The 24,710-nt window shown below is 38.3% G+C and overlaps 2 protein-coding genes and 1 non-coding gene across 6 annotated transcripts; 1 reads left to right on the top strand and 2 right to left on the bottom strand.

Moving 5' to 3' along the window:
- The first annotated feature begins 6,169 nt into the window (after positions 1-6,169).
- On the top strand, positions 6,170-11,150 carry LOC131314290 (SAGA-associated factor 11). 4 transcript variants are annotated; one of them, XM_058342827.1, is made up of 4 exons: positions 6,170-6,426; positions 8,284-8,405; positions 9,718-10,029; positions 10,691-11,150. In XM_058342827.1, the coding sequence occupies exons 2-4, from the start codon at positions 8,364-8,366 to the stop codon at positions 10,871-10,873; spliced, it is 537 nt and encodes a 178-aa protein (XP_058198810.1). In that variant the 5' UTR covers positions 6,170-6,426; positions 8,284-8,363; the 3' UTR covers positions 10,874-11,150. The 4 variants fall into 4 exon arrangements, with proteins under 4 accessions (XP_058198810.1, XP_058198811.1, XP_058198809.1 ...); XM_058342828.1 differs by having other exon boundaries at positions 6,170-6,402; XM_058342826.1 differs by having other exon boundaries at positions 6,205-6,888.
- A 2,373-nt stretch (positions 11,151-13,523) lies between these two features.
- TRNAE-CUC (transfer RNA glutamic acid (anticodon CUC)) lies at positions 13,524-13,596 on the bottom strand. Its single transcript has one exon. It is a non-coding gene; the product is annotated as a tRNA-Glu (tRNA).
- Positions 13,597-14,647: 1,051 nt separating this feature from the next.
- LOC131314291 (BAG family molecular chaperone regulator 4-like) lies at positions 14,648-17,449 on the bottom strand. Its single transcript, XM_058342830.1, has 4 exons — positions 17,030-17,449; positions 15,902-16,158; positions 15,661-15,807; positions 14,648-15,010 (listed from the first exon to the last, which is right to left on the bottom strand). The coding sequence occupies exons 1-4, from the start codon at positions 17,244-17,246 to the stop codon at positions 14,810-14,812; spliced, it is 822 nt and encodes a 273-aa protein (XP_058198813.1). The 5' UTR covers positions 17,247-17,449; the 3' UTR covers positions 14,648-14,809.
- Between the last annotated feature and the right edge of the window lie 7,261 nt (positions 17,450-24,710).

The raw sequence follows: 24,710 nt of genomic DNA on the forward strand, positions 1-24,710 counted from the left end.
AATGCCATGTTGCATTCATAGAATCCAATTTTAACATGCATAAAAAATCTAAAAATCTATATAGAGTCAAATCTGATACACTACGTAGGAGAAAAAAAAAGGTGTTCAACATAGGTTTTATTGTCTTGAAATTTGTCTCTCCATTTGCTTCCCAAGAGTTTTTGTACCAACGCATATCTACTTCATCCAAAAAGCACAATTAGGAACATGAATAACAGCCTAAAAAAATAATTAATGAGTAAGAATCCCTTCTTGTAAAAGTAATGATGACTAATAATAGTTACCTTAATTCTAGATCTTGTTTATTCGTCTCTCAACACCATCATGGTACAATCATGACCTTTGTAAATGTACTTGTGGATATACTTAATAGATTTTATTTCAGGACAAACTTTCACATTGATATGAGAATTACATTTTCTTGAAAAGGTATGTATTGTATGGCACCACATTCCTTTTATCAATTCGTTGATCCCTTACAGTACAGAGGGAGTAAAGTAATAATGGCATTGGTAGACATACCCCATGCATAAAAATACGATTAATTTCTTGCTCATCATGAATCACAACAATTACATTTTTTTCTCGAAGACACGTAACCTTTGTACTGAAAATATAAAACAAAGCAAATATGAATCAAATATATAAAGTCAGATTAAGTAATGCAATTGAGTAAATAGTTCTTACATTTTCTGCAAGTTATCGTCGAGCTGCATAAAAAAATGAAGAATTCACCGAATGTATAGAAAACAATTAATTTGATTATTACGACCAAGGTATAAAATGAAACGGTTTAACTCACACAGCCATAGACGCTTAGATTGTCCATGATAAGTTAAAGTCTCAAGAAGTTATCTGAAATTTGAAAGAGAGTAATAGTCAAAAGTTATCATGGGAATAACAACAGAAAAAGTTTTAAAGATATATATAGACTTCCATAATATTAAATGAGTGACAAAAAACAAAAAAAAAAGGAACACAAAACTCCAGTTTGCGGTGTGTTTTTGGTTAACATCATAATATTTTTATCGATGCATATCTGATAACGTTTAAAAGAGTGTCAATAACAACACATGTTCTAATGAAACGAAGTTTTAAAAAATGAGAAAAAAGGTTTACAATTACTCCATGTGTTAATCTTGCAAAAAAATGTTGTTTTGACAACTATCAAGGAAAAAAAGAATAGGGTGTTACCATTCAAAAAAAAAAAAGAATAGGGCATTAATTAGTTTTGAACTATTTCTTTTCCTATGTCGGTAGATATTAAAAGACATTAAAAAAATGCCCATAGCCTCAAGTAAACACCCCAATTGCTTATAATTTTTTGTAAACATGTCTCTCATCGTTCTCTTCTCTATCATTTCGATTTTAGACTTTCTAGACATTCAGAGCCGACTTCAAAACAAGTCCTATCTCCTTAATTTTAAGGTGTAAATATGGCCGATCTTCTTGTTCTCTTATACAGTAATACAAATCTTAGGAATTTAGGATTCTGAAAATAAGGAATAGATAGGTTAAATTTTTATTTTGGCATCTACATCCATAAACATTAAAAAACGATATGGTGTTAGCAAAATGAGAAGCACAGTCTACCAATATTCTTAAGTCGTTCTATATTTATGAACATAAAAAATCCGTATCAATCTATATCTATGAACATAAAAAAATCTGTATTGTTAGCAAATGTGTTGTTAAAAAATTTGATTAAACATGAAAATCTATAATAATCACCAACAAAACTCCAAACCACAAAAATATTAATGGGACAATTCATCACTTTCCCTCTTTTTTCAATACGTTTAACACAGGCATACATCATCAAAACATCAAGAATGGTATTCCGTTCACGTACAAAGCCTTAATCTTCATAGAATAGCGAAGGGCTATAATTTCGTTCTCGTAACGTCTTTGTTTTTTTAAACTGTAGAGAAGGGAATTTAGCTTCATGCATTAGAATTGGAAAAACTGTTGAAGCAAAAGAACAAAAGATTACCTCACTATCGGTGTCTCGGTGATGTCTGCAATGGTCCTTATGATTCAGCATCAAAAGTTGGAATAAAAAATCATCATTAAATTAGAAGTTGGAATTGAAAACTAATATTAACACATTGTATCGTGCCGATTAAAAAGGAACACATTATATCGTCTTTCTTTTACCTTTACGGGAACCTTTTTTGCTTACCGCTTAACAGCGATGGAAAGGGTGTAGATATTTTTGTGTCTCTGTGTTTGAGAGAGAGAGAGGGAAAATTCAACACCGTAATTGTGATTGTAAAATTTTATAATAAACCCCACAAAATCACAGCCGTGATTGTGATTCCTAAACTGAAAAGGAAATTAAAAAAATTTAGTAACTGGCAGCCGTAATTGTGATTGTGATTGCCGCTTAACAACCGTGATTCTTTCTTACTTGCAATTTATTACGTGATTGAGGGTTCATTCTTTCCAAACATACTTACTATATATTTCCCAATTTATGTGATAATTAATAGAAGTTTAAATGTCAATATTTGGTAAATGTGATAAAAAATTAAATCCCTGAATTACAAGGAATCAATCTCAGGATCTTTTTTTTTTATTAGCCGATTACCAAAATGCGACAATGATAACCATTGAACAACCAACGGTCTAAATTTATAGAAGGGACAAATCTAAGCATTGATTGTCTTTTGGATTCAAACCAAATCCTATCTATATAATAAAATAGAGCTGTGTTTGAATCCAATAGATAACCAACGCTCAAGATTTATCCTTTCATCCTAGATAAATCTTCACTCTTTATTCTACAAAATGACATTTTGGTAAATACTTCATTTTTTTATGACAAACATAGAGCAGGATCTCGGTGAGAAATTTGGAAAACACGTAAAATACTCCCTCTCCCTTACTTTCCCCTTCTCCCCCCTCTCTCACTCTTCTCTCACGAACAACCTCACCACACACACTCTCTCTCTCTCTGCGAATACAATCCGATTTCCAGATCCTTCTCTCTCCCCGAATACGGCCTCTACCTCCGCCACCTCCCATCACGCAGGTTAGCTACCGCCTCGCTCTCCCCGCGCCGGCCGGACGAATAGTTATGGGTTATCAAAGTAGCACGGCCATGATGGGATCGTGAAGAGGCAAATCAATATCAATAGGTAATTATTGATAATTTTTTTAAGGATTATCAATTGGTAATTATTGATTATTTTTTTTACCAGAAACGTTGATTCATGCCCTGTACGTTCCTAGAATGGGTATACTCTGATTGTATTGTTTTCGTTAACTAATCTTTTGTTCCAATACCTTGATTCATGCCCTGTTCACATGTTTAGTTGCAGTATAGAATAGGACCAATTTGCACATGCATTGTGTGTACCCAATTTGTAATCGGTATGTTAGTCTTCGGGCAAACTGGATGTTCCTTAGTTTAATGCATCCAAGGTATTTGTAAAAATGCCTCATACAAATAAAATTGAGACTGTATATTAAAATTGCTTTGTTATAGTTCATTAGCTTCAACTACTATGCCTTATGCAACATGGGTCGGTTGAATTGCATAGTGTTCCTTGAGCTCCTCAATTTTCAAAGATATAATCGTAGAGATACTATTGCGTTATCTTTTTATCATTCGGCTCTTTAATCATAAATGACATGATCGAGTAAAGATATAATCGTAGGGATGCTATTAGCGTTATTTTTTTATTATTCGGCTCTTTAATCTTAAATGACATGATCGAGTTGGAACCACTTCATTCTTTTTTCTAGGCTTTTGTAGCAAACAGCTGCAAAGTGAGACAGAGCAATCTCTTTTTCTTTTTCTTTTTTGCTAGATTAAATGATGTTGCAAGCATATTTTTTCTTCTTTCCTTGGAGCATCTCCAACAGGAGTGGTCAAAAGTAGAGATGTCAAATTATTTTGAAGGCTGATGTGGCAATTTGACATTTTTAATTTGACATCACGCTCCCCCTCTCCAACCCTTATGTCAAATTATTGAAAGCTTATGGTCAATTTTTGAAAATTGACAGTCTAGAGGTTGATGTCAAAGTTGACAAGTTAAGACTTCCTTTCAAAGCCACGTCACCTCACTTTTGGCATGATAGAAGGCATCATGGTTGGATGGCGACTTAATGCCAAAACTAGCCGTTTGATTGTCCACTTCAGCTTTGACATCTCCCATTGGAGATGCTCTTATTTTCAGAATCCTAAAATTCCTAGGAGTTGTATTACCGTGCCTGAAATAGTTGGCCATATATCATTCTTCTTTTGGTATATACTTTAGGTGAAGCTGGGAAAATAATATTTAATATAGTAAGAACTTTACACAACTAATATTGGAAAATACAATATTACCTAATTTTTGTTTACCTTTTCAAATTTCTTAGCTGAAAGAAGGGAAAAAGAAACCTTCAATCCAACGGTTGAGAGTTGCTAAATAGTTGAGTTATGATTATTTCAATTTTGGTAATGATTTATTTTGAACGATTGAATGCTAAATGCATTTGTGGTAAGGATTGGCGTTGGATTTTTGGTAATGAATTTCTTCTTCGGTGATTTTCAAAATCTGAAAAAAAAAAAAACGTTTGCTATTCTCCTCCCCCATCCCCCTCTCTCTAATCCTCAGTTAAATACAACCATACCATCAAAAATCACCAAACTCTCCTTCCGAAACAACAAGAATTGAGGTGAGTGACTCCATATTATATATGGAAATTATTTTCTTTCGGTTTACACCCAACCACGATTCTCTCTATCTCCCTTTTTATTTAATCTGTTTTTTTTTTAGAATTGAGTAAATTGATTTGGGGTCCTTCTATGTTACCCATTTTCTTTTGGTTCAATTTTTGCTCCATTTGGGTTTCCTGTCAAACAATTTTTTTTGTCTCACCTACCATCCATATTTTTTGTTTAGTTAAGGGTGGGTGTGAATCTTAATTTTCTGTTCTCTGTCAATTCTTTTTTTTGGTTGCCCCTACCGTATTTTTTTTACAGTACATGGTAAGTGTAATTGAAAATTTGAGAATGCATAAGAATTTTCTTTAAGTACTTATTTTTTCGAAAACCAAACATGAATCAAATATTTTTACCAGAAAAAGATTGGAATATTGAACTTTCAAAGCACAATATATTTTAAATTCATTTTATTAGGCTTTTAAATGGTTGATTAGTGGTTTAAATAAATTGGAATTGAGATGATGTTGCATTTTAATATACAGTATTGCATTTGAGAATGAGTCATGAGGGAATGCCACATGAAATTTTAACTTAGAAAGAAGAGGGGAAAGTACGTTGCCATAAAAATTCCACGAAGATCATTAATAAATTTCCTACACAGCCAAACTTTTATTGGTATAGGAAATAACATGAATTCGATTAGCATATAAACAAAAGCATTCTGTTAGCCATTAGGACTTTCATATAATTCTGCTCTTTGGACGAAATAGGTATGTTTTGATACAAGAAATTTTGGGAGGGTGATGAAGTGAAAAATTTCAAGACAGTTGAAAAGTGATGAAGACAAGCTTTTGGAACTATGATCTGAGCATGGCATTAAATTTTCTTGCTAGATGATTGAAATGGTATGTGAACTAAAACGCCAAATGTTTTTTTGACAAGTTGCATTGGCTAAACATGCAGTACCAGATAATTAGATATTGAGTAGGTTGAAACTTGAAACTTAGAAAGTTTACAACTTTTTTTATCAATGATGATTCAGTAGAAGTGGAATTCTATTTTTATATTCAATCGAAGGGCTGATTATATTTTGTCTTTTCTTCTTGATTTTATAAAACTTGATGAATAAGTTTAACAATTGATTTTGTATTCTTACATTCTGGAGCTTGATTATTTTTAAGCACATAAAGTGAATTTTGTGATTACAGTTTGGTTTTGCCAATTATGATCTGTAGTTTGTACTGTAGTTGAATTGGCTGTAAATTTAAATGGCTGACAATAAGTTCCTTCGGGTATGAGCGCTACAACTATTAGTTTATTAGTTTATGTGCTGATTCAAGTTAACTGGTGGATATACTTGAGATATTGTTTTTTGTTTTTGTATAGTTGGAACTTTGCGAATGGGATCTTAGCTTTCTAACATTTGATATGAATTGAATATCGATTTCGAGCCGTGCCTTCAGGCACGGGCATTCGCTAATCTTATTATATAGATATGTATACAGTATGTATATACAGATCTTCTCCTGTACCCAACACCTCGAACCCACCCACGCCCCTACCCAAACCCAATCCTCTGCAACCCCTCGTGCAATCCCTCCGCCTCCGCCGTCGACCATCACCACTCCGGCCGTAAGCCTCCTGCTCCGATCAACACTACTCCTTCTACCTCTCTCCGTCCACTTTTCCAAAAACTTTACTGATTCCCCTACTACCAGCAACGAGGGCGGCTCCGGCGATGATGGGTACGACACTTCGTCTCACGAACAGTACTCTCTCTCTCTCGTCATCTTCTTCAGTTTTGTTGTGTTGTGTTAGAGGGCATGTTGGTCATTTGGGTACCCGGATATAGCAACGACTGGGGGTACCCCGTCGTTACCAAATCCACCCGCAGGTGGATTACAAATCCGAACCCAACAAATCAGGGGCCAAATCCGGCTTCTGTTTTGCGCAACCAAACACCGGAGAAGAGGTGGGGCCGGATTACTACTCGAGCTGCGTCGTATATCCGGGGGCAAATCCCTCATCCAAACAGGCTGTTAGAGAAAAGAGCGTAACAAAATCAACTCAAAAATAAAAATAAAAATTTGAGTTTCAGTTGAAAAATGTACAATTAATGGGAGTAATTTGAGACAAGAATCAAATCCTAGGTTTTCCTTTGAAATCGTTGCCGACATATATCCGAAATTCCAAATTAATACGCGACTAGAACCCGCCCAAAAATCGATCAGGTACCCTTCTCTCTCTCGTCGTCTGTATCTCTGTTTGCTGTTTCTAATGCTTAATTTAACTGCTTAAACACGATATGTATGGGACCTGACCTAGTAAATAATCACTTCTTGGAACAGTTGGGATGTCCGATCCACACACCAGGAGTGAATCAATCAAACGCAGATGGAGTAGGCTCCGTTTGGTAGATAGGGTTTGCAAATGAATTGAATTTGATGTTTAATTTCAACAAAAGTTAGAAAAGGCTTAGTTGTAGTGGCTCGAGAACTAGGTATCAGAGATGCATTGGGCCGATGATCATAGCCCTATAGTCCTTAACATGAAGTATTTCAACAAACTCCTATTTGAAATCCAAACGCATGCGTTACTTATATTTGGGCTATTTTCATTGAATAATAATGTTGAATCCTTTTTAAAATCTTGATTTATCCTAACAGAACCTAAGACTTGACATTATGAATGTTAAGGGGTGGGGACAAATAGCAATACCGGATTCTAACCCAATACAAAAAGATTAGGCATTTGGATTATATCTTTCGCATGATTTACAGCAAGTAACCTTTCTGGATTGGGTCTTAGGACCACGTATGCATCGTGTTTTTCCTTTCTTTTTCTGTTTTTGTTTCTCAGAACTGGTTCCCTTTTGTTTAGTATTCTTTTTGTCAACGGAAAAAAAAAACTTCATTGCCTGGTATACTTTTATGTTCGCATTTGGATTGTCCAATGCTCAATTTAATAGCATAAGGATGAAATGATTGCGAGTATTGTTTGAAGGGGAAGAAACTTGTGACACCCCAAGCATGCTTGAATTAGTTTTCGGTTGATAGTTAAGAAGTATGCCACTCAGTGTCGTGGTAAAATGATTGCCACCTTACAAGATAATTGGCTTGCAAGCTATGTAGCACAGATAAGGACACGGGCACGGCCGGAGACACGGACACGGATACGAGACATAACAATTCTCAAAATACGTGGACCCGGATACGGCGAGGAATATTTAGGTTAGGACTGCTATTAGAATGCATTATCGACCAATGGTGTATGCCTATAGCCCGATACACACACATATTTTATATTACACTTTTGGCCCAACACCTTTGAGGTTATAATTAGTTTCCCCCTAAAAGACCATAAAAATCACCCGGCCATGTCCCTAGCGTGTCCCGGAATAATGTTCTAATGGACACGCCACGTGGTGTGTAGCATACATGTCCTCGGCGTGTCACGTGACCCAAGAGTGTCTGAGACGGATACGGCGATTTCTAGGAGTGTCGGTAACAAGCATTTGAGTCTACCAGTATATAACATTGATATGTTGTGCATGCGTATGTATTCATATATAAGTTTAAAGCTAATTGAGCCTGCTTGCTTCATTGACATTCTGCCCTTTCTGCAAGATCACAAAGCTATTACCATCCCAGTTTTAGCTTAGCAAGTGGGCTTGCTACTGGATCTAGGAGCTATCTATAAAGATTCAATGTCAGTACCAAATGATGATAATCCGTCTTCCCATGCACAGGTATATCTCCTACAACTACTAAAAAACATTCCTATGCATTAAACGTAATACTAGTTTCAGTAGTTAGCTTTAAAGGATTATCTAATCAGCGGTTGGATGAGTTGAAGTTTGATTGACCTCCAAAAGTCTTGGTTTATATTCATCAGAGCCTTATTAACTGGGAGTGATGAAAATTTATCCCCTTTCTATACTTGCATTGGTAGTCATCGTCTACTTTCATTATTCCAAGTACCTTTGTGATTGTGGAGCCTTTGTGTTGAACTCAACAGTGTACTCTACTTATTGCCATTGGTTAAGTTTATTCTCAATAAATAAAGGTTTTGATAAAGAAACTTTTCCTAGAATTGCTTCCCTTTTGAGGCTCACTTTTCCCTTTTGGGTCCTGTAGTTGCTGCCAAAAATTCAGTTAGTCATATCTCCATTCAATATTCCTCCTCTTGTACAGTAATCCTGGTGTGGAAAGCTCTTAGAATTCTCTGTGTCGATTAACTAAAAAAGGCTTCCTTTAACTATTGGTTTTAACTTCTACGAATGTTTGTAAGTTCGTCCCGCTAAATTTATGGAGGTGATTCTCAGATTAAATATCTGAAGGCTCTTCTGAAAACTCAACAAGAAGTAGTTTGGTCCATTTGATTTCGTAAATTGCCCCTGCCAATTGCATTGTGTTTTTTTACAGGTTTTTGTCTATGTAATATCTTTTGGCAAGCCATCATTCCTGATGGCAACCATGTCAGGGGTGGGTATATGCTTGAGTATCAATTTTCTTCTTTTTTTGGAAAAGAAAGTAGTCTTGCAGCTATCATCCCTTTTACATCTCTGGACTGTTTTAAGATTTAATTGGAATTGTGAAGTTTGCTGCAAATGTTTACAACCTAACTTTTTTTGGTTGGGATTAAAGGCACCGTGAGTAACAGAAATTGTTTATCCAAGGGCTTATTTTGTTTCTATACAAACAGTCTTTGTGGAAAGTAATGTGTTAGGAACTTAGTAATGCACCAATAAATGATGTTTTCCCAGATTACTTCAATGGAAAAATTGCTTGTTAAATATGCTCAAGCCCTTTGATCATAAAGGAGAGGCGCATACCAGCTTGAGTATTGCACTTGCATCACCATGATTTGTGACTATCCAATGCATAAGTAATCCCCATCCTTGAGAATAACAAAAAGGAAAAAGAAATAATAAGGAGAAGGCCTTCCAATTTGGTGGACAATTAAATCAAGGTTTTGTAAGTCTTGGTCATCTCAACACACGTATGTATGCATAGCACATACATTATAATTTCCTTGCTTATTGTGGGTTGTTTGTGCAGCTCTCTGCTAATGTATTCAGTGACCTTCTTGATTCCATTATTGTTGATGTTGCATCCGAGTGTCATCGGATAGCAAGGCTAGGCCTTGATCGTAATTTGGAAGAAGAGGAAGAGGAATTGAGGTTGTCAGCACAAGCTCGGGCCAGGGTAGCTGATCCAAGTAACAGTGCTGAAACTAACAGTAAGTATGTGGTTGACATATTTGGACAAACACATCCTTCTGTGGCCAATGAAGTATTTGAATGCATGAACTGTGGGCGATCGGTTGTGGCCGGAAGGTTTGCTCCGCATTTGGAGAAATGCATGGGAAAGGTAACTATTTTCTCGTATTGCTCCTCCTGGTTAATGTCAACTGACTCAACTCAACAAAGCTTTGATCGAAATAGCTTTCACTTGCAATGCACAATTCGTTCATTTCTATGATCCCAACAGGGAACGGGAATGTGGTGCACCACATGCCCAAAATTGTGGAACGGTGGGGCTAGACATGTATGGATTACAGCACAAGGATGTAAGGTTTTGATAGAGAAAACAGCCAACAAATAGTATATATTTTTCTAATTATATATGGAAAACACGTTTGAAAAAGCATTTTTGACGAGAAGTTTACCACTGTCCTATTAAATTTCCTTTTGTTGATTTGTCATGTTTTGTTTCTCCTCCTACGGATAATTTTAGAAATGCATAGGAAAACCTTCGGGATCAAGTTGGATTTGGTTTGCTAAATTCACTGTTTTGGGATGTAGCCGTACGCCTTTACCAATTGTTCCAAAATGCAATACACCAGGTTTCAGTGATTTCTTGTAACGTGGGTCATTTATCAAACTACATAAATTCTTCTATTTCCATTAATAAAATCCCAATTTCAGGAAATCTCCAGAGAAGGTGTACTGAGTCTACTGACTGCTTCTTCCAAACTATTCATTAGGAGTACTTCTTAATTATTATCAAACTATTCATTACTTTGTTGCAGGGAAGAAAGGCTCGTCTGAAGACAACAAGAAGTAGCACAGCTGCACAGAATCGGTACTCAAGAGGCAGCCCTGTTTCAACCTACTCTCCTTATTCAACTTCAACTAGCATGAACCGGTTATCAAATGGAACGCCCGGTGTTTCAGGTGAGGAATACTCAAATGGAACCCTAGAAGAGTTGTGAAAGAAATTTGAATGAAGTCAGGCTGACAAAATCGCATGAAGTCAATAGGAAACCATCTACAGTGGACATCCGGGTTACGTGACTGATGATCCATGTTTTTTGTTTCTTTGTTCTTGCCTTTCTTTTCCATGAGAGACATATGGTTGTGTTGTTTCTCGTTAAAAAGCAGCTTCTTAGCTTCCATACCAATATGAATGAGGAAAAGTACACGTTTGTGACTATTCTGAGTACGCAGCTTAGGTTTAATTATCCATTCCCCCGAACTGGGCTCTTGTTATGTACCTAATTTCTTAAAATCATATTGTATTTTTTTATTGGCATTAGAAACTACGCAGCAGTAGGAGATATAAGGAGTGAGATAAGTTGGTGTTCCCTAGGGTAGCGGGTTAGTGTTATCCTTGGATGTATAGAAATATTTTTTTTTGTGGTCAAATAAAGGGGCCCTGAATATTTATCAAAGTCCTTTATTGTGAAGTACATAGATCCGGTTCTCCTCACTCAGAGCCAATCGGAGGTCTTCTCCCCTCGAAGTGAGACTCTTTTCTCCTCTCATTCTATTTCATTTTCTGATACGAAAAAGTTTGTATCAGTTCTAGATATCAGTGTATATGACTACTGTTACACTGTTATAGTTTCCAGGGGTGTTTGGAAACTAAGGAAAGTATCAAAAAGTTGTGCTGCATTTTGATTCTATCTTTGCTTTCGGCCGTACGTTTGATGCCAAGAATAGAGCCTCTCCCGAAGTCTCTGAATCATTCATTCTGCTGCTAAGGAAAGAGCAGCTAAAGGAGCTGCTGCTGCTGCTGTGTGTGTGTGTGTGTGTGTGTGTCAAAGATCCTTTCTCTGTGTGTGTGTGTGTGTGTCTGTCAAAGATCCATTCATGGCCGTTTCAAGCATTTTGTTGGTTGGAAGTTGGCAACTCCAAAGTAGACTCTCTCTCTAGAAAGAAACCGATTTTCCTTTCTCTTCAGCGTACAAAGTAAGCTTCTTCCTCACGGTGGGGGGGACCGGGGGAGGCTGCCGCCTCCACCCCCGCCACACCCACCACCCCTCCGCCTGTTAACCCACCCATCCCCCCCTCGAACAAGCAACCCTTAGTCCCCTGTGCCGATTAGCGCACCCGATCAGAGCGTGTGTTGTTCTCCGCCACCTCTCTGTTGCCTCCATTGGTGAGTCTCTCCAATCTCCTTTTCCAGTGAGGACGCCGGAGAAGCTCCTCCGTTTTAGCCACGCACGCTCTTTCTCAAATGCCCAGTCGCTCGGACACCCCTATTCCCATTGTCCCTTGCCCCGTTCGTCCATTCGGTTGTTTTTTTTTTAAAACCTGATCGGCCTCCCTCTTCTAATCTCCCCTTCCCGTCTGATCGGGCTCCTCTTTTTTCTTTCTCTGATTGGATCCGACTCCCCGTCGAATTCGATCGGGCCTCTGTGCGTGGCTGAGACCTTGGTTTTGGGTGTTTATGTGGTTTTAATTGCAGGTTATTGGGAGTTTTGTTTCGCGGTGGTTGCTGGTTTTGGGCTACCTGATCTGCGTCGGTTGCCATTTCTATATGGGTGCGATCTGGCCAGCGGCATGGCCCCTTCGGTTGGAGTGGGCTCTGGCTCTGGCGGGTTATTCTAGTTGATTTGCTCAGGGATTTGTGCCTCAAGCTACCTCGGTTGTGGTTCTTTTGTGGTGCATTAGTTTAGATTTTGTTTTAAGTTTTCTGCTGTAATTTTCGGTGCGATGGGGTGGGTAGGTCAGTGTTTAGAGCGGTGGTTTTTTGGCTTTTGTAGTTCATCGTTCAATAACCGCAGTTGCGGAATTGTCTATGTAAGCCGCGCACACAATTTCCACTCGTCCCACGCTGTGCTTTGTTCCTTAGGCCTTCTGTTGACTTTCGCTCGTCGTCGGCATCCCTAGACTTTTTGTAAGCCTTTATCTTCTGGTGATAGCATAGCATTTGGTGTATTTTGTGTTTGCGGGGTAGTATTTTGTGTTCTGTTCCTTAGGTCCTTGTGAGGCCTCCGCTCGTCGCTAGTGTGTCTAATAACTATTGTAACACAGCGATAGGACACTATACTTTTATTATTCATCAATGTATTTCTATAGTGTTCCAAAAAAAAAAGCATTTTGTTGGCACACTTAATAATGTTATTTCCAAGACCCAAAAGATCACATTAATGCGAGAGATTTGGAAAGAAAATTCTTTTAGATTTTTTTTTTGAAATCAGGCAATTCATTAATTCATACCCGAAGGCAAATATTACATTGCAATAATAGGATTGCACCAAACTACCTAATCCGAGATACGAGTACTGTATTAAGCACAAAAGCTACAGACTCAATGACATCTTGCAAAAGCACCCGGCACAAGTGTCGGCCTAGAAATCCCGTCCGGGACTAGACAGAGAGATACCAAAATGGAATTTCAGCACAAACCATTAAACACTAAGCACAAATATGTAATCACACAAATATCTTCTCCCAAGGACATGCCTCAAGGGCCGTCGGCCGAAACTGGATCAGGAGACCCAATCTTGAGCCGTGGAAGTACAACGATTTCGTCCTTAATTGTTTGCCTCAAGGGCCGTCGGCCGAAACTGGATCAGGAGACCCAATCTAGAGCCGTGGAAGTACAACGATTTCGTCCTTGCTCAAAACAATTAATTCCGTTGCCGGGACTTGAACCCGGGTCTTTCGGGTGAGAGCCGAATATCCTGACCAACTAGACTACAACGGATGTTGTCTTAAATTTATCACCTGTTGATTTATAACGGAATTCAAAACTTCGAAACGGAACTATCTTGGGTGTGTTCCGGTTTCTCCAAAAAAAAATGTTTTTTTGAAAAAGTATGTAATTTTAAACTCAAAAATCATGTGTTTACGCAAATAATTTTTCGACCAATATGGATCTTATTTAATAGATCTCATTGAGATCTTTAATACGGTGCAAAAAAAATAAAAAAAATTATTTTTCATTTTCGTTATATTTGAGTTTGAAAAATTGAAAAAAAGAACCTAAACTGGGTTTAGCCTAGTGAGTTGGGTGCCTTTCATCCCCAGGTGAAACTCGGTTTCGAGTGAGTGCAATTCTTAAAAGAGAGTGAATATTACCCTCTCTTTTATTGGTTGAAATGGTGTGAACTACATCACAAAGTGATGTTATGCTTACCATGCAATACACTTTTTGGTAAGCATGATATCACTTTGTGGTGGGATCTACATCATTTCAACCAATAAAAATGAAGGTAATGTTCACCCTCTTAAGTGGAGGGTGAACAAAACTCAACTCGTTTCGAGTCTTGCCTGTAGCAATGGGGTGTGGGGGTAAACATTTATACTCATTTGTACTTAGGTAGTGCTGTTGTGACGACATGTCATCTTGGATAGTAGCTATGGCTCAGACTGGACATTCCACAGTGGGTAAGCAGCCTCTATGGTCACGCCCAAGGGAGTTGCTACGCTAGTCGTCCCATCCCACCATTTTTTTGATCAATCACTTTTTGATCTGAAAAGGAAAATTACTTGATAATGTTTTTAACCAAATATAAAAAATTCTTTGATAATATCATTACGTGTAACGTGTAGGACTACGAAGTTACTCCCCCAAAGTACATAGCATCATAATACCTGATCCCGAAGAAGTACATAGCTACATTTTCTAGTAACTGCGGCTTCCCAAAAGAATAAGAATTCGGATGGATTCTGTCCCGATATCTGGGGCGTTCTCTTCTTGGTGATTAGTAGGAGTAGTAATTATCATTAGTCCAGATAAGAGCAAGGCAAATATATAGAAAGCGAAAAAAAATGCCTGATATTCGATTATAATCATTAACGCGGGACAACACTCTATACAGATTAGATACATGGAGGGAATGTTCTTTCTTCCAAATACCATCTTCCGAATCAAAACCACAGAAAGATGTTATCTACCTTTCAGTGCCAGAGTTCAACTAGTCAAACAGTTCCCAATTCTTGGTGATTTTTGAAGAAGTTTTTTGCCTTGGGTTTGGAGCAGTGAGGCTCCCTACTCCCGAATCAAACTTCTCCCACTTGGTTGTCACCGACATAGCACTGCTGCCGTTGGCAAAAGGATTAGCATTTCTTGCCTTCAGATTGTCAAGCGCATCCACAAAACTCTGGACGCGACGGACCTGCACAGGAACATCGATTGAATGACATCTCCGTCATTGCAATTCATAGTTGCACACTATTATTGACTTGAAATCTCTTTTAGTAAGAATGCATACGAAACATTCACAAAACAGCTTAAAGGAGTCATAGAGAAACTTACTGACACAACTTGGTTGCAGTTACTTGTGAGACAAACTGGAATTTTCTACTGGTTAATAATTTAACATAAGCAGGATGACCGTTAAAGGTTTGGCGTGTTTCTTCAACATTTTGTGAGGCAACATTCTGAAAGAGATGAAGATGTGCTAACTTGAACAGTCAAGTCTGCTAGTACCATAGAGACATTAGAGGCATGAATGAAACAAATATACTCGTGCACACACTTGGAATACATAAATGCGCTCATGTACCCAAGCGTGTGGCAGACTTCATACTTCATTGAGGCATTTCTTTCGAAATTATATGGACATCACTCAAAGAAAGTTCCTTTCCTTACATTTGGAGACATTAGTACAAAAATGCATTAGACCTCTGCTGCAGATCATATTGAAGGATTTGGGAGTGTGTTCCTTGCATAGAAACTAGAACCAAGTCCTTTCAAAAGATTCACAAAGTTATCAAACAGCCGCATCTCATCTCTTAGTGACATAAAGTCAATGCAACAACTAACCTCGATCCGCCTCTGCACTTTTGCCTCGCCATCAGCCCGAATAGCATCTAATTTAAGTAACTGCACCATGAGTAACTCCGTCAACACAACAAATTCCTTGTCTTCGGCCTGGGAGCCATTTTCAACAGTTTTCGCCAGGGCAATGACCTAACCAAATAATAAAAGTGAATAAAAGTATTAGGTTTCTTTGGCGCCATGTAAAAGGTTAAATTTTCCCCATGATTTATCAAGGGATCCTGACCTTGTCCGAGAGCTTATCAACGTCAACTCTAACTTTAGCAACAGCTTCGTAGGCCTGTAGCATGTACTGATTTCTCTTCATCTCCTCGAATTTCCTCTCTTTGCTAGCTGGGTCTTCTACTAATATCACCTTTGACATGTCTGTTACACCCACAATGTGCAGACATTCCTCATCATCCTTTTCTTTACCTCTAAACAACAACCTCTGCTCCTTAGGCTTCAGACCAGTTTCGTGGGCAAGAACCCTTTTCAGATCCCCTTCCATTAGACCAAAAGAAGCTATTAATCATCCATTTCATGGAACAGGAATGTAAAAATTGGTAGTACCAATTACTGAGATGAGATTAAAGTCCAAAGACAACCACCGAAACCTAGCATGATCAGATCCCGTAACAGGATTCATAACATTCCGAACATGTATCATACCTTTCATATGAGTCGCGTTAATTGTAACTTAATTACTTAGCCTTGATGTAAGTTGTAACTATAGCTAATAGCCTCTCGGTAGTAAATTATACTACATGGGACAATTTTTAGATTTTCACTAGTTGATCCCAGTTAGTTTTTACCACATCAATTTGTAGAAGTGGCTCAAAATGTATCTATAGTCCAAACATCCCGGATAACATGTGAACTCATTCTTGATTTGATTACCAAATGCCCACTTGCTAAAGCAAGAATGCGTCATCATTGCGGAGAAGGGAAAATAAACTACAAAAAGCGCCATTAACATCCACTAAATTATGTTGAAATCATCAATCCGACAAAGCACACTTCAAATTAACTGTCTCAGGAACTAAGGATTGTGGAAGGAAAAAAGACTTCATGGAGAAACAAACACTTCAAGTTGCCATGGTGCATGAACAAAATATTTATTCACAAACTTTAGTCTGTGCACAGTTCATAAACCATACAAAAGGGGGCAAACAAAAAAGAAGCTGCTTTTAATCTCACATTATTAAAGAGAAAAGACAAGAAAGATGACACTAAAAATATTTAAAACCAGAAATGGGCAACACTATTGTCTAACATAAAAGACACAAAGTAAAGCAAATGCACAAATCTATTCAACAGCGAAAAGAAATTCCAAAAGTGAATTAGAGAAAAAAAGGAAAGTGGGGATCGGTACCAAAAGTGGATTGAGAAGGGACATTGATTTCGTGGTGAGAGGAACCGTGAGAGACCTTGATCTTGATCATGGAATCCCCACTAGACCCAAGACCTCTCTTCTGAACAAGCATGCCTCCAGGCCTCAGCTCCCAATCAATTCTGACCTCCTCATTGTTGTTTTTGTACCCAATACCAGCACCAACAACTTTCTTTGAAGGTTTAGATGATCTTTTCATACCCACCAAGAAAATTCCCTAAAAATTAGAAACAAAAAGATGTGGAAAAAGAAAGGTGGGGAACCCACTGACAGCAATGGCATGAGGAGGGGAAGGGTTTGCCATTTGAGTAATTCAGACTCTGAATAAGAACAAGAGGTTTTGGAACCCACTGACAGCAACTTTCCAACCGACCCTTATAGCGGTTGGTGGGTTTCTAGTTAGGGGAAATTGCTGGACAGTGGACAAAAGGGCAAATATTGCCCAAATGATGGACCAGTTCTTGCTGAATTCATCTAGACATGAGAAGGACAAAAATAATTTCCCATACATGGAGAGGTCAACCTAGAATGACTAATATGCCCCTGATGAAAGAAACCCTAATAAGTTTCCCCATTTTGAATCCCAGCTACTGTTCCCTCATTCCATCCTTCCCTTGTACGCTGCTGCTGAAGAGAAGAGAACGGCAGGGGAGGGTTCCGTTCCACCGAAGAAGACCGTTCTGCTGCAAGACCATTCTCCCTCACCTCTTCTTCCTCTCTCACTTTATCTCTCTGTAGCAACAGTACTCTCTCCATTCCACCGCAGAGAAGCAATCTCTTCTCCTTGACCAAGGGACATCGTACACATCTAGTACGTATATGTTTTGGGTGTTTCAATTATTTTTGCAGTTTTCTCTCTTTTCTGTGGAAATTAACCAGACAATTTCTTTAAGCGAAAAATGCCTCTCTGAAAGATAGACTGAGGAGGTACCTATTTTGTCATGCATAACATGTGCTCGATAAATTGTTGAAGAGAAAGAAATAACCTATATTTTAGACGTAGGATATTGTGGGTGTTTCATTCTCCTATCAGCAATGGGCAATGACCTATATTTTAGCTCATTGAATGATTGTCCCTTTATGAAGGTGTGTTGGTTTGTATGAAATATGGTTCTTGTTCAAGTTGTTAGCTTTTGGGATAAGTTTTCTCCTTTCTATAGTGATGTGAAAACAACGCAAGCAAACCATTTCGAGGGCCGTCACTCAAGTATTTTTTCCATTGACAATGTCCTAGCACCATAATTCGTTCCAACTAATGGAACAAATTAGGAACTTTCTAAGTCTAACAATGTGCAAGGCACAATAGTATGACTGCAACAGAAAAAAACAATGTGTTGTCATCCATAATTCGTTCTAACTCATGTAACATGTTTTTCCTGAAAATAAAACTGTTGCTCTTTAAGTTACCTAATGTTACTCCTTGTAAGAACTTTTGTTGCTATCTATGTAAGAATGTATGCCCTAGACTGTTAAGGGTAGTGACCTATATTTTAATGGTTGTCCCTTTACAAAGGTGTGTTGGTCAATCTGAATCCACAATTCCACGCACAAAACCCTCCCCCCTCTCTCTCTCTGTATGTGTCATACTCTGTATACTCATAACTCCATAGTCCACAGCATTGTTACAAACACAAATTTAGAAATTTGATCGATGAAGGCTTAAGGAGAGGAGTTGGCTGCAATGGACGATTTTTGTAGCTAATGACAATTGAATTCACACCATTCTTACACACACAAATCCCGAATTTTGATCGATGAAGGCTTAAAGAGAGGAGTTGGCTGCAATGGACAATTTTTGTAGCTAACGGCAGTTGAATCCACACCATTCTTACACACACAAATGTAGAAGTTTGTAACTAATAGCAGAACCAGAATGTGGTATGTTTTTTTTGTAGCTATTGACAGTTGAATTTGAACTAGTTGAACCTACTTTTGTTTGATAGGTACTGAATCTGTATTTGGCTATGAATCTGTATTTGAGTTTCATCTTTGATTTGCAATGATTGCTATAGTTTGCTGCACTTTGATTGATGCACTTTATTGTACCAGTTTTTAGATGCAGCTTTGTTTCCAATTTTGGAGTGTTGAAACCATTTCATTGCACAAAAAAATGAAAGGTAGTGGTGAAATCATTTCATTGCAATTTAAGCCACAAATTTTATACACAGACACAACTTAGGACACAATAATTACTTCAGATTCAGCACTTCAAACATGGACACAACTTCATGGTAGATACTTTAGATTTCTAGCAGTTACACTCTTGTCAACGAAAAAATGATCAATAGGGTACTCATTTAGAGTGTTTCAAGAGGAAGAGGATGAGGAATGCATGGCTAGAGATGGATGGAGGGAGTTCACAGGAAGGGAGGGAAGTCACAGAAAGGGAGAGAGGGCAACGGATGGAGGCTGGTGGTGTACTCTTGCTGTTGTACTTTGTATTTTCTCATTCTTGTTGTGATAGTCATGTAACGTGTTTTTTCCTGAAAATAAAATAGCTGCTCTTTAAGTCACCTAATGTTACTCCTTGTAAGAATTTTTGCTGCTCTCTATGTAAGAATGTATGCCCTAGACTGTTAAGGGCAGTTAATTCAATTTTAACTCACTGGTTGGCTGTCCCTTTACAAGGGTGTGTTGGTCTATATGAAATGTGGTTCTTGTTTCTTAAGGGCAGTTAACTCACTGGTTTCTTAAACTCACTGGTTCTTGTTTCTATATGAAATGTGGCTGTCCCTTTACATTTTAGGTAACATGTTTTTTCCTGGGAATAAAATAGTTGCTCTTTAAGTCACCTAATGTTACTCCTTGTAAGAACTTTTGATGCTCTCTATTTAAGAATGTATGCCCTAGACTGTTAAGAATGTATGCTCTATATTTTGTCTTTTTAGGTATGGAGAATAGGGAAAATAAAACATTGACAAGTTTTTGCTATTGGGGCGGAGAACGGAAGGTAAATGCCAATGGCACCTTCTTGTACAACGGTGGGATGTGTGTAGCAGTTCTACTTAAGGAAGGAAGTCAACTCAATGAGTTACGTGAGAAGGTTTGTGGTGCCCTTCACATTAATTTCGAAGGTAAAATGTTTTTCTACAACACGAAGAGGGATAAGACGAAGTATGTAACATTGAATGACGACAATGGTGTTGCAATGTTGTTCCACTTGAACGAAGATGATGTCGACTTATTTGTAGAAGATTTAGGCCAGAATAATGACCCTATCCACAATACCGCTTACAATTCTACAAGGTTAGATGAGATGTTTCATTTTAATTTATAGTTATTATTTATCTGTGTGCATTTGAATAACCATATATATTTTATTTTGTTAGGGAATCGATGGTCACTGACAATAGTAGCTCGCCTGGAGGAATACTGGCAATACCTTCTCCCAGTCAGGTGACCAATAGTTGTAGCCAAGAGATGGGGTTGGTGCCATACTTGCCGGACAATGCAAATGAGATTTTAACTGGGAAGGGTCAACTATTTGAAAGCCCCGACCTTTTCAAGCAATCAGTGTTACTATTTGCTGCATCCAACAAGTTCAGCTTCACTTATTTGGATAATAGTAGAGCCTACTATCGATTGGTATGTAAAGTACCAGGGTGTCCTTGGAAGTTAACTGCAAAATGTGAAGGTTCAAGTGATTTGGTTCGTGTCATCATGTTAAGGAATGAGCACCTACACAATGCAGAAGATGCTAGTAATTATAAGTTGACCTTTCGCAGTAAACAAGTGGGGTTGCTTTTCAAAAACCGAATTGTGGACAAGCCTGAATATTTGCCGAGGGATATTTGCAAGGACTTTGAGCATGTGTTCCAATGTCGTCTGAATTACAGTCAAGGTTGGAGGGCGAAAGAAAAGGCTAAGGAAGCCATCACAGGACCTCCTTCGATGACTTTCCACCTAGTCCCATGGATGTGTCGGCGGCTTGTTGAAGCCATACCAAACACTAGGGCAATATGGACGTCAACAAATGAAGCCAAATTCAAGCAACTTTTTGTTTCTTATGGTTGCTCCATTGCAGCATTCCGATCAGGTTATCTAAGGCCAGTTTTGAAATTGGATGCATGTTTCTTGACCGGATACTATCGGGGCCACGTTCTATCGGCTAGTGCACATGATGCAGATGATGGGTTGTACCCCCTAGCATATGCCACTGTGTGTAGTGAGAATGATGAAGACTGGTTATGGTTCTTGGTTAATCTTAAGGAAGTTCTTGGAGGATGTCAAGTCGTCTTGGTCACCGATCGGAATACTTCTTTGCTCAATGGTATAATAAAGGTTTTTGGCGGGGATTGTAATGCATGGTGTCTCCGTCACCTAAAGGAAAACTTTAGCAAGTTTGCCAGCTCAAAGGGGTTGAAAGCTGAAAGACGAAACACGGCTCTAAAGGTGGTTAATGATATTGCATACGCAAGGACGGAAGACTCATTCAAGTATCATTTAGCCAAGTTGTATGGAATTTCGGAAGATCTATCAAAATGGGTGGAAGATAACAATCCAAAGCACTGGTCTAATGCTTTTTTCCCTTACAAGAGATGGGACAAGATGTACACGAACCTTGCTGAATGTTTCAATTCTTGGATATTGCCATTAAGGGATTTGGACATCATACAATTTATGACGGGACATGTGTCGAAGACCACTGAATTGTTGCTCCGTAAGCATACCGAGGTTAGGAAATGGAAATTGCCGGTTGGCAAACAAATTGAGAAGGAAATTAAAAAGTCTCAAGAATATGCTCGGAAATTTACGCATCGAAACTCTTCGCCTACCGAGTTCATTGTCGCAAATGACACTAGAAAACTTTATGCAATCAAGCTGATCCCTCGGCATTGCAGTTGTCTTGCTTGGCAGATGTCCGGAATTCCTTGCGCTCATGCTGCTCGTGCTATTCAAAGCTCTGGTTTTTGTATTTATGACATGGTGGATCCTTTCCTCAAAAAGGAGATGCAAATGGCGATATATGATAATACCATGTCCCCAGTGCCGTTGCATGACATGCCTAGTCCATCATCATTTTTGGCTGTGAACGAGCTGAATGATAATAACGTCAACAACGGTGTTTCTTGTACTGATCCTTTTTTACATCCCCCCGCTGTGAAAAGGCCGGCAGGGCGACCAAAAAAGAGAAGGATTGAGTCACAGACACAAGAAAAGGGCACAGTTTTTTGCAGCCGATGTCGCGAACCAGGGCACAACCGTAGCACATGCCAATCCGCAATACCGAGATGATAGGTACACTCACACAAATGTCAAACTCTTTTTCCTTATCCTTACTAACTACTCTTACTTTGTTTCATTGGATATTACACCAACTTTGCAATACCCGGATGATAGGTACACTCGCACAATAATTTTTTTGGCTTTTGGCCTTTACAATTTACTTCGACTAAGAAATTTAGTTGCGAAATTATCGTAATTTCCGTTGATGGAGCTTATGTGTCCTTTGGAGTTCATTTGGATCAGCGGACCAGAGAGTAATACATGTACCCTGTGCACTGATATGTTCCATTGGATATTTTTGATAAATTTCTTTGGTCCCGATAGAATCCTGCCTCACCTCCCAATTATTTGAGTGAATTCATGTGCGCCTAATTGAAATCTGGTCTTCATCCTATTTTCTCCCCATGTGTGTAGCCATTATTATCGCGTTCAACTGGAAGCATATCGATATTTTAGGGTGCTTGCACACACTTATTTATGCTTTTGTGCTTTGATGTAGAAATGAAATTAACATGCTTATACGGATGTGTTCGTGCAGGTGCATTTTGTGGATAGTAATAAAGATGGCTGCAGATAATAAGGTAAGATTCATAAGACTGGTTGTAGCAGTTTCTTGTTCATAACTTTCTATTATAGCCAATGTAACTAATAAAGCCTTTGAATTGTCAAGTTTCTTTGCTCCATAGGGTTTGTTTGTTCATATCCTAGTTTAGTCCATTTTTTGATTGGGTAAGATGTTGTTGGTGTTTTTTCTAGTTGGTTAATTGGAATGGAGCGTGTATCCTACGAACAAAAATGCTAAGCTAACGGTTTTTTGTAGAATGTATTTCGAGTTTTCTGTTTTTGAACTCTTCTTTGTATGCTTGTATGGCTTTATAGGAAAATCTGCACCACTAGTTGATTGATGAGAAGGCTAGAGATCAGTTTGTTATTCGTTCAGGTTCAGACACTGAAGTTTTGTGGAATGATGCAAGACATTTGAAGCCTGATCCTATCTACAAACGCCAAGTGAGTTGCTATCATCCTAGTTTTGTCTTATTATCTCAGACTTCATGAAATCTTAATGATCCACCGTGTCTCCTAGAAAACAAGTTCATCCCACAGTTAGAGGAATTGGTTGGCTGCCCTAACCATTGTTTTCCTTGTTGTAAATCTTGTTTTTTGGTTATAAACAGTGATATCGTGCATCCTTTCTTGGCTGTTTTCGACAGAAACTTTTGTGCAATGGTCCCCTCTTAGGAACTTAATTGGCTACAGTTCATATACAGGGAGCTGTTGTTTGGGCCGGTGCTAGCTTTAACTGGCTTATGCGTTATTCTCATCCCCAGGTTAATTTCCATAATTGTTTTAGTATTCTATACTCTGCCTTTTATATTCTAGGTTTTGAATTGATGCGTACCTTTTGTGTTATTGAGTGTAGGTAAAGTTAATAGATTTCTCTCCTGGTGGGAGATTTTTGGTGACTTACAGCAGCCATGAACCAAGCAATCCTCGTGATACTCATGTAACATTTTTTTATCCTCCACTACTATTCTTTTTTTAATTTTTACAAAGAATTGTTTCCGTGAGGGACCCCTAATGTGAGTTCAAATTCTAGAGGCTGGTTATAAATATCTTCGATATGACAACTGGAAATGTGATGAGAGATTTCAAGGGAAGTGCAAATCAGTTTGCAATTGGAGGTGCAGTAAGCAAGCGGCGTTTCCTGGTCTTTTTTCAGGTGCATTCAAAATATCATAGATTTGTATGGATGCTTTGTGGCTATTGTTATTCATACTTGTCTCATGTATGAGTATCACTGTCATTTGCAGAAGGGGTTGGGGAAAAGATGATAAGTATTTTGCCCGAATTGGTAAAAGTGTTATCTCTGTCTATGAAACATACACCTTTACTCTTATTGACAAGAAATCCATAAAGGTTGAAAACGTTATGGACATTAGTTGGTCGCCTACTGTTCCCAATGTTGCTCTCTTTGTTCCTCAACTTGGCGGAGGAAACCAACCTGCAAGGGTGAGTCGAGCTGTTCCATTTACATATTCCCTTCTTATTTTATTTCTTTCTTTGAAAAGTGGAAGTTTATTAACTTGGCATGCTTTTCTCAGGTGAGTCTCATGAAAATCCCTACCAAAGAGGAGTTGAGGCAGAAGATTCTTTTCAGTGTTAGTGATTGCAAAATGTATTGGCAAAGCAGTGGAGAGTACCTTGCTGTGAAGGTTTACCGGTATACAAAAACTAAGAAGAGCACATACACTGCCGTTGAGCTTTTCCGCATCAATGAACGTGACATACCCATTGAGGTTTTGGAGCTAGAGAACAAAAATGACAAGATTATTGCATTTACTTGGGAACCGAAGGGCCACAGATTCACTGTCATTCACGCCGACAACCCTAAGCCTGACATTAGTTTCTATTCCATGCGTAGCACTCATAAATCTGG

Source organism: Rhododendron vialii, chromosome 13a, assembly GCF_030253575.1.
Source record: "Rhododendron vialii isolate Sample 1 chromosome 13a, ASM3025357v1".
Lineage (NCBI taxonomy): Eukaryota > Viridiplantae > Streptophyta > Magnoliopsida > Ericales > Ericaceae > Rhododendron > Rhododendron vialii.